The sequence below is a fragment of the Papaver somniferum genome, chromosome 3 (assembly GCF_003573695.1).
Source record: "Papaver somniferum cultivar HN1 chromosome 3, ASM357369v1, whole genome shotgun sequence".
In the NCBI taxonomy this organism is placed as follows: domain Eukaryota; kingdom Viridiplantae; phylum Streptophyta; class Magnoliopsida; order Ranunculales; family Papaveraceae; genus Papaver; species Papaver somniferum.
In genome coordinates, this window is record NC_039360.1 from 154065789 (window position 1) to 154076098 (window position 10310).

At 33.8% G+C, this 10310-nt stretch overlaps 1 protein-coding gene across 1 annotated transcript; it reads left to right on the forward strand.

The window, feature by feature from the left end:
- Nucleotides 1–5033: 5033 nt before the first annotated feature.
- On the forward strand, nucleotides 5034–7700 carry LOC113357708 (cysteine protease RD19A-like). The gene is made up of 4 exons (XM_026601150.1): nucleotides 5034–5570; nucleotides 5674–5793; nucleotides 6752–6998; nucleotides 7144–7700. The coding sequence occupies exons 1-4, from the start codon at nucleotides 5091–5093 to the stop codon at nucleotides 7425–7427; spliced, it is 1131 nt and encodes a 376-aa protein (XP_026456935.1). The 5' UTR covers nucleotides 5034–5090; the 3' UTR covers nucleotides 7428–7700.
- The last annotated feature ends 2610 nt before the right edge of the window (nucleotides 7701–10310 follow it).

A 10310-nucleotide genomic window follows, 5' to 3' on the forward strand; every position in this document is an offset into this window, starting at 1 on the left:
CCCTGGATTCCATGTATAAAAGATTTTGTACGATATATCTTCAGGGGAACAAATGAGTACATGCATGAAAAGACTCCAACTTTCACCATAACACTTCCAAAAATTTACAGGTATTTACTTGCATCTCTGGATCCCTTCAGGGATTCATATTGACTCTTTTGGTGAAGGACTAAGGAGATCCCATCTCTGCTTATGCTTATGAAACAGACACAGAATATCGTTCATTCATTGACTGCCGTGAAAAATATCAGAAGACCCCAAAAGTCCAACTTGCAAAGACCCTATCTATGCAGATGACAAAGAAAAAGTCTTTTTATTCTTTCAATCATACTTCATTTCACAATGGCGAGAGAGAATTTCCGCACAGTGGCTTCGTTCGCCTCTATATCCTACACTCTTATATGTACACATGATTCGTGGGTTCTCCTTTGTTACCCTGAGAAGGTGCGCTCACATCACCTAGCATCGAATAAAATTTCAAATTTAATTGGCATATAAGAAATTTATGTACACGTTATAACTTTGCATTCAAATATACACAATAAATATATTCAAGTGTATTCATGGATACGCAGACACTCAATATACGAATAGTTCACTATTGGATAAAATTTGGATGTTACTAACATAATGCTTAATAAACTTAAAACATTATTCACCCTATAATTTATCAGTACACATAAACCACAAACTCACTTACAATTCACGCATACATGTGAAGTCACTCAATACGTGTATAATTAGCGGTGTATGTCATATAGTTCCCACATACATATTCACACAATAGTCACTCATGCAGTTATATCTAAAAGTAAGTATGAAAATCACAAGAAAAAGTTCAAGAATAAAAATATAATATTAAGATAAAGTTTTTTGGTTTTGATTTTCAATGGAGAATACAAGTTTACCCCTGAAAATTTAATGTTGCACTTTTCCAATTTTGGGTCGGTTCTTGTGCAACTGTATGCATATCTATATTTTCTTTCCACTTTATTTCAGATTTTATTCTTTCCATGTTATTTAAATTCTAATTTATATGTTTGATGTTTTGTGAAATAAATTTTTGATGTGAGTAATTAAACATTGTTTTCTTTTTTATAAATTTATATTAAAGGGAAACAAATTAAGAACTTTGATATTTTATGAAGTGCACATGACACATGCCAAATCATATTGCTTACGAATACCTACATCAAATAATGATCCACATCAAAGTTTTATTAAGGATTTCAATGTAAAAACATATTTATATTTGTGGAGAGAAGCAAAAAAAAAAACAAAAAAAAAACTATTAAGCTACTAAAAAAAATCACTACTCTGTATACATTGTATCTTAATGAAATCTACTTCAAAAATAAATCTTAATAAAATCTAAATGAAATAATACCAACACAATCACATGGCACATAATTGAGATAGATGAATTTATTAATACAATCATGCAGTTGAACTAGATTTTTTTTTTAAAGATTATGATGTATCTTAATCTCGATGATGCATCTATTAGTGAAGTCGAGGCATATAATTACATGGTGCACTAAACAATGCAAGAGTATATATATACTCCCCAAATTTAAAGAATATAAAATTTGGAACACGGACAAGAACAACATAACATGTTGCACTACAAACCCATAACTCTTATAATTATTTCGTTTTTAATGAAATTAGTTTTAAGAAATGGATCCGACATTTCATAAGAAAAAAACCCATGCGTAGCACGGATGAAAAACTAATTAATATAGTTTATTGTTACTTTTTGGATTTTTATTATAAATTCTCGAAATTAATATAGTAATTTTTCTGGAAAATTAAACTACTGTAAATTAAAAAAACAACGGTTGTAATTTTAAAAAATAAATGTAAAATCGGTGTAATTATACGTAATAATTTTAGGTCGTCCAATTAAAGATCTTGGCCATCAAGCGATTGGACATAGCAAATAATGAGAGTCGGCCGTCGGGTGTGTATCGACCACCTACCCAAACTACATCGCACGTTTCCCCAACAACGCACAATATTTCACCAAATTCTATCCAACGAACACGAATAGTTTGTGTCCGATCTAATGAGAAAACTTGGTTAGGGTAACTAACCAATGGAAAGGAGAGTAAGCTCCATCAGTGTTAGTTTTATTCTGGATTGAGGGATGGTAATGAGCTTTTAGGATATTGATGTGTACTAAACTAGGGGGTCATGACTAGGGAAAATTAGACGCAGGATCCAAAAAAATAATATTCTCATTGTCAGGCCCATAATTAATTTTAGGTACCGTGACACCCATAATTATTTCCGTGACACCCATAATTATATGAAATTATTAAAAATGTCTGCATGACGGATTATGCATCGGGTACATTATTTATATGTCCCTACTTTTGACACCTAATAAATATATCCTTATATAACAATAAATATGTCCTTACTTTTTAATAACCTTATCCATTTAAAATTAGATTACCTTAATACCCTCGCCATATAATATTTTTCTTTATTTCAAAATGCAACAAATTTCTTGCTCTACCACTTCACCACCACCACTAGCACCACCACCAACAACATTCAACTACCATTCCACCACCACCTACCAACCAACACCACCACCAATATTCCATCACCACTCCTTCACCACCACCAACAGTCCTCCACCACCACTAGTCCGTCGTCGCCGCCATCATTAGTCCGCCGCCGCCACCACTGGTTCAGATATTTTTGTATCAACAACAGGAGTTGATCCAAATAAAAATAGAACCAACAGTAGAAGTTGATCCAATTTAGGGATCAACAACGGTAGTTGATCCAAAAAAAAAGGATCAACAGTAGAAGTTGATCCAATTTAGGGATCAACAACGGTAGTTGATCCAAAAAAAAAGGATCAACAGTAGAAGTTGATCCAATTTAGGGGATCAACAATGGTAGTTGATCCACTAAATTGGATCAACAATTAAAGTTGATCCATGTAAATAGAGTGAACTTGGCGTGAGTCGAACACGCATCATCTGACATGGAGTCAGTCATGCTTCCATTGCACCACAAGTTCAACATTGGAAGAAAATTACATGATTTAAACTGCAAGCATGATTTAAACTACAAGCATGATTATACTTATCCAAGGAAATGTTTTCAACAATAGGAGTTGAAAGGGTCAACAACAGTAGTTGATCCCATAAAAAATTGGGTCAACAACAGGAATTGATCCAATAAATGGGATCAACAACAGTAGTTGATCCCATAAAAAATTGGATCAACAACAGGAGTTGATCCCATAAATGGATCAACAGCCGTAGTTGATCCATAAAAATTGGGTCGACAACAACAATTAACCCCATAAAAGCCGAGAGAAAACACATGATAACATTTCTAGCAAAAAAAAGAAAAAGTTGAGCAAATCTGAATTCAGTATATTCTCACTTTCTAAATTCTTATATCGTGTGGTTTAAAATTCAAACATACATAAAGAATCAACTTTTCTTTATAATGCGTATAGCAAAAAGGAACATGAGCCATGCACCTTCTTCACCCTAATCTTACATCTAATGCTAACAACTCACTCAATAACAACATCAATAACACTATAAACATCGAAATAAACCTTTCTTACTAATTGAAATACACAGAAGAAGCTGCAAATAACTTACTTCTTGCCGTAATTGGATAATCCGTTGGACATATTGTGTTGCAGGTTTAAGCTTTGCTCGTCGTGCACGGAATTGCTAAAAGACCCAAATGAAATTGGTAAGGAACAGCTAGACTGGATCCGAAGCTTGAATAGGCAATGTGACACCAACAACATCAATCTCTCCTCCTGAATCACCACCAATTCAAAATTTTCAAACCTCAGACCACCACCGATTCATCTCAATCTTCCACGCATGTTCTTGGTTTATTGCAGCATCTCCATCGATTGACAACAACAACAAACCCTGACTGCTTCTCGATCTAATTGCAGCAGCTTAAACTATCATCTTATCTGGATCTAGATTACAGATTCAAAACCCCTTAGATTCAATCTCTAATGGACCTTCAATAGTGGCAATTTCTCTTCGTTATTTCTCAAAATATGTTCTTAACTCTCTCAATTTCTCTGTACCTCGATCCAATCTTTAGCCGCAGCTTTTATCGGGGGGGATTGGTTTGGTTTGATTTTCAATCACAGATCTCTCTCAATCTCAAATCTAATTGATTCCTGAATCTGTTGTAAAGATAGAGATGTAGATGGTGACTAAGGAGGTGGTGGTGGTGGTGGTTATGGTGATGGTATTGGTGGTGGTGGTTGTGGTGGCGACAGAGATGATATTGGCGGAGGCAGCGATGAAGATGAATTTGTTCGTGTTTTTCTCAGAAGTGAGGAAGAAGCTGAAGTATAAAACACCTAGGGGTTAAAAAAGGAAACTATGAAAATAACTTTTTTAGATAAAATTTCAATTATGCCATCAGGGACATTTATAAAGTATGTTAGGGATATTTGTGAAGGCTCATCAAAAGGAGGGACAATAGTTCAATTACCACTTATGCATCCGCATGACGGGTTATGCATCAGGGGTATAATTGGCAACACAACTTGGATATAACATATCTAAAAATCTGCGCCTTGAAATTTTACAAATTTTATATTGTTGGAAATCTTTTTAAAAGAGCTACGCGGCGAGTACAAACAAAAATATAAAAAAACCCCAAATGATCATCATTTTAGGCAAAATTTTCGAAAACTTAATACATAACGATGCACACTACGGTGTATCTCTTCGGTACATCTAGCATTTTCGAAGAATGAATGAAAAAGACCCCTTATACTGGCCCACTGACTTCACCACTTACGCAAGCAACAAGAGAAAAATATCCATTTCGTTATAAAAAATAAAACGCAAGCAACGAGAGAAAAATAACAATTTCGTTATAAATAAAATGTCGCCAAATAACGAAAGACGTGTCAAAATCACAGCGGTCAAGTCCTAACTAATCAATTGGTCGATATTCCTCCAACCCAATAAGTGGATAATGTAGAAAAGCTACATATAGTGGGCCGAGTACCCCAAAGCAAAAATATCTCTCTACTTTCCTTTCCTATTTTCTCTGTGCAAACAATAATCATGGAGTTTTCTTCTCGTTTCGTTTTACTGATTCTCCTCTCAACAACTGCAGTTGTTCTTGCGTATACCGAAGAATCAATAGAAACACAAGATCTATTGATTCGTCAGGTAGTACCAGAATCATCATCATCGAACCAACTTGATGATTTAATCTTAAACGCAGAGCACCATTTTTCAAATTTTGTCAAAGAGTTTGGGAAAGTATATGCAGATATTGAAGAACATGCTTATAGATTGAAGGTATTTAAAAAGAATTTATTAAGAGCTAAAAGACATCAGAAGTTCGATCCTTCTGCTGTTCATGGGATTACTAAGTTTTCTGATTTAACTCCTCGAGAGTTTAAGAGAAACTATTTGGGTTTAAGAAGGAAACTCGATCTTCCTTCTGATGCTAATCAAGCTCCTATTTTACCTACTAAAGATCTTCCTACTGATTTTGATTGGAGAGATCATGGTGCTGTTACTGGTGTTAAGAATCAGGTACAACTAATTGATTTTCTTCTATTTTTTAGACTTTTTTCAATAAAATAAAATTGGTAGATTTTTTTAATTGATCTGTGGGTTTTTTTCTTTGTAAAATTAGGGTACTTGTGGATCTTGCTGGTCATTCAGCGCAACTGGAGCCTTGGAAGGTGCTAATTTTCTGGCTACTGGGAAACTTGTTAGCCTCAGTGAGCAACAGCTAGTGGATTGTGATCATGTGGTTCGTAATCGATCCTTCCTTATTGTTTTCTAGTTATGAAATTGTTTGATTCTGTCAAGGCTTAATTGTTTGATTGTTGCGTGTTGAATTTGCAGGGTTGACTTTCTGTGTGTCGTACAATATCTGATGATTATTGTTTTGAATGTTCTTTGATGGTTGATTTAGGAAGGGTTTGTCAGGCATGAATTTTGGACATTATATCTTACTTAAGCATAGAGATTCTGTGTAATTTCTTTGTTTTTCATGGTGAAGGCATGTTGAATCTTTGGTTTTATTTGGGTTTATATGAGTTTACCTGCAGTTAGGAACTCTTGCTTTGTTGGGTTTTTCTGATGCTTGATAGTCTTTCAATGTGAAAAATAATTGGGATAATTGATGCTTGGGTTTTTCATAAGAGACATTGAATCTGAAAACAACGCCTCTCAATTATATGAACCCAAGCATATTATATCTGTTTTATTACCATGTTAATCAACTTATCAACAATAATTTTCAAGTAGCAGTCTATTAGTCTTTTGAAATATAAGGTGGCATGGTGTGAGCTGAACGTCGTGAGTAGGCTATACATGTATCTTTGTTTTGTTTATTAGTTTTTGACTTCTTTGATATTCATGCATCTTTGTTGATGATCGCCTTAAGGCAAACACATTGGGAGAAAAAATATCTTATTTGAGTTTAGAGTCTTTTGTGATACTGACGATCTAATATGTTACCGTAACTGTTATAGTAAGTGGAAACTGAATAAATACCCCTCTTTTTCAGGGGTCTTCACAAATACCCCTAAACGGTCTATTTTGAGGTTTTAGGGTCTAGTTTTTGGCACATCTAAAATTATATTAAGTCAATTCAATCTCCGTAGGAGGTTGGGTTGACGTTTTCACGCGTCAAAAACATACTAGTTCATTTATACATTCTGTACCATGTAATTGTATTAAATCAAAGTTCTCTACTACTGCAGTGTGATGCAGAGTCACCCAGTTCATGTGATGCTGGATGTGGTGGTGGGTTGATGACTAGTGCCTTTGAATACACACTCAAAGCTGGTGGACTGGAGAAGGAGGAAGACTATCCATACACTGGAAAAGATCGTGGTCCATGCAAATTTGACAAGACAAAGATTGCTGCCTCAGTCTCTAACTTCAGTGTCGTCTCCTTAGACGAAGAACAAATTGCTGCAAACCTTGTTCAGCATGGTCCTCTTGCAGGTTTGTCTCGTCTCCTTTTCCTTCTCGAACATGAGTATATTTTCACTGACTAGGGAATCCTTGTTGAATATGAGTATATTTTCACTGACTAGGGATAAACAGCACATTAACAACAATTTCTTCATATTTTTTTGCATGAGTGCAGTGGGTATCAATGCCGCTTGGATGCAGACATACATTGGGGGAGTTTCATGTCCTTACATATGTACACACAGGTTGAATCACGGTGTATTACTTGTTGGGTACGGCTCTGCTGGTCATGCTCCACTCCGAATGAAGGACGTGCCATACTGGATCATTAAGAACTCATGGGGAGAAAGTTGGGGAGAGAAAGGCTACTACAAAATCTGCAGAGGCCACAACGCATGTGGAGTTGATTCCATGGTTTCCAGTGTGGCCGCGATCCATACTACCCCTGCCAAACCATAGAAAATATAAGATAAAATCGTCGCACTGGTTTAGATAGTAAGTGATGGTGGTAACTCTTCATTATGTTTTCTGTTGCTTGTACATAAAGAATGAAAAGATGCGAGACATTATATTGCCCCTCTCTAATCTCTCTCTCTATATCAAGTTGTTTTTCAAACTATAATCTCATTCTTGTAAGTTTTATCTGAAAGTGAATCAGGAGCTGCTTGTAATTTCATTACTTCCCCATATGACGATGTTTGAATATAAATTAATGTACATGCTATTTATTCACTTTGTCTTTTTTTTTAAAGAGAAACACACGTAAAGCTTTCTGTTTGAAACACGGTTTTTATTTTTTGGCTACTAGAAGTCAAAAACTAAAAAGTCAGTTTGGGTGAAGAATCTCAAACCGACTTCGAGAAGTAAGAAAAAAAAACAATTTTGTGACCAAAATAGTTTTACTTGGAGACTGCTGCTTCTGATCCATATTTCTGATATCCAAACGTGCTAAGTTGATATCTTATAAATCAATCAATAACTTCGTTAAGACATATACTTAAACAGAAGTAAGTGAGAACATGGAGCGAATCGGGAACAAAGTTAGCAGGAAACAAATATGGTATATTTGAAGGGAGAATGGAGAAGCTGAATAGGAAGAGGATAATGAAGGGAGAATGGAGAAGCTGAATAGGAAGAGGATAATGGTGTTTGGGTTAACAATAGACAGGAAATTGCTTCTTGTATTACCAACTAGAAATAACATGTGCCGTAACTGCACGGCATGAGAATAACATAGAATAGTAGTAAATATCTAACAAAAACATATAGTAAAAGAGTAATTCAACATGTATCTAAATATATTTAATTAGGTTTCAAAATCTTGTTAGGATATTCCACATATTCTTATGAACTTGGAAGTTTGATATAAACAAGTTTTAAAACTGGTTTTAAGTGCAGTTGATTTAAGAATAATTACTGAAATTAAATCTTGCAAGTCAAATTGTTTTATCGTGTTATATTATTTTATTTTTGATGACCAAAAGCAAAACAGCATAAGCTCCATGAAACTTGGATTAATACAAAATATCTTTAAGATTGTATCATCAATCTGTTTAACAACCCTTTGCATTTTAATACCAATTTATTTTACTAAATATAAAAATATAAATAGTTTTTATCTAGTTTATTTAATAAAGGATTCTTACGTGTTATTAATTTTATCTTGAAAAAATAATTTTTTGATTAACTTCTGGTTTCTTCCTACAAACATACAAAATAAGGGAGGGTGAAACATGATCATACAAAAACTCCTACCAAAGTATTTTATTTTTTTCAGTTTTACTTGATTGACAAAGCTTGTCTGATTTTTCAAAACAAATAATAGTAATAAATTGTATTGTCTTTGTAACCTTAAAAGAGATAAAGAATACTCTTAAAAGAAATTTGTATTGCATTTATTTTATTTAAAAGAAGAAATCCAATCAATGCATATTCATAATACATAGGAGTATTATGAAGTTTATGACCATAATTATGAGGGAACCAATCAATTTAAATTCATAACAAAAAGGTTACAATTGTATCCATCGGATGTCTTTAGCTGAGATGTGACTGGGATGGTCGGATGCAATGTTTGTCTCTCAAAATATTATCCATACGCACAAGCTCAAAAACCCCTTCTGTTTTGTATTATAGATCATTTCCATAGTATTGCTAAAACTATTAATCCCAATATCTGATGAGAAAATGATCATTTTTTTCATAGGAAAAGATAATTTATTAGTGAACTAAAGAGGTGGCTTGTGACTCATATTCTCTATATAAAAACAGAGTTTTTTCAAGCTCTCTAATTCGGGTCCAAATCATCCGTACCCAAATCTATATGTGCCCTTTGTACCCGCCAATACAATTTCGTCATGTGTATTACCATATTAAGATTTACTGACTCACTATAGTCTTTCAATATTTTACACTCATCGAATAAGAAAGAAAATTGATAACCAATTTCCTTTTGGCATTTTGCTCGAGACAATTGAGATGCTAAATTTCCTATCACCTGATCAATTTCGGTTAAGCATATAGTTCTACCAGTATCAAAGTTTCTTGCCACCTAAACAACCATATGTTCTTCTAAAGAAAAATAAAAAAACTACTTCAACCTCAAACAAAAATCTAATCAATATTTTGACGGTTTATTGATTGGAATTTATTTTCACCGTGAACCTATGTAGTTTGTTTACATTTTACCAAGGGAGATGATCATGTGGATCTGTTCCTTAGGCTAGGGAAATTTATTCTTGACATAAAGATCTTAGATGAAATTGGATTAGATTTTGATTTATCATGAAATTTGATTAGATTTTGGTTTATCAAAAGGTAAAACATGAATTGATCTAATATAAACACATACAATCGTGGTGACTCTAATAAGTAAAGGAGAAAAAATGGATTCAGAATACGGTTTAGTAATGATTTCTTCCAGACAACTCATGAAATACAGGATCCTTGATTGTCCATGGCGCCAGTTAGCTTCAATTATGATGAATTAAAATTAAACTGAAATTAGTCATCTTACTACTTTTGTAAGATTGAGAAATACAAATTTTAATCTTTAATTTTTACAAAAAAATAAAACGTGATAGAGCAGAGAAATAGAAAGAGTCGTCTTCATCCTCCAAAAGACGCGAAGAAATTGGTTTAATTTTTTTTCTTTATTCAATAAGTGTGAAATATGGAAAGAATAAAGTGAGTTTGTAAATTTTAATATGGTACGACAGACGGAGAAATTGTATTGGTGGGTACGGAGGGCACATATGAATTTGGGTACAAAGGATCTCGACCCCTCTTATTCGTCGGAGCTTGTGATTAATTCTCGCTTCTGATTGATTCGGTCCCATTATT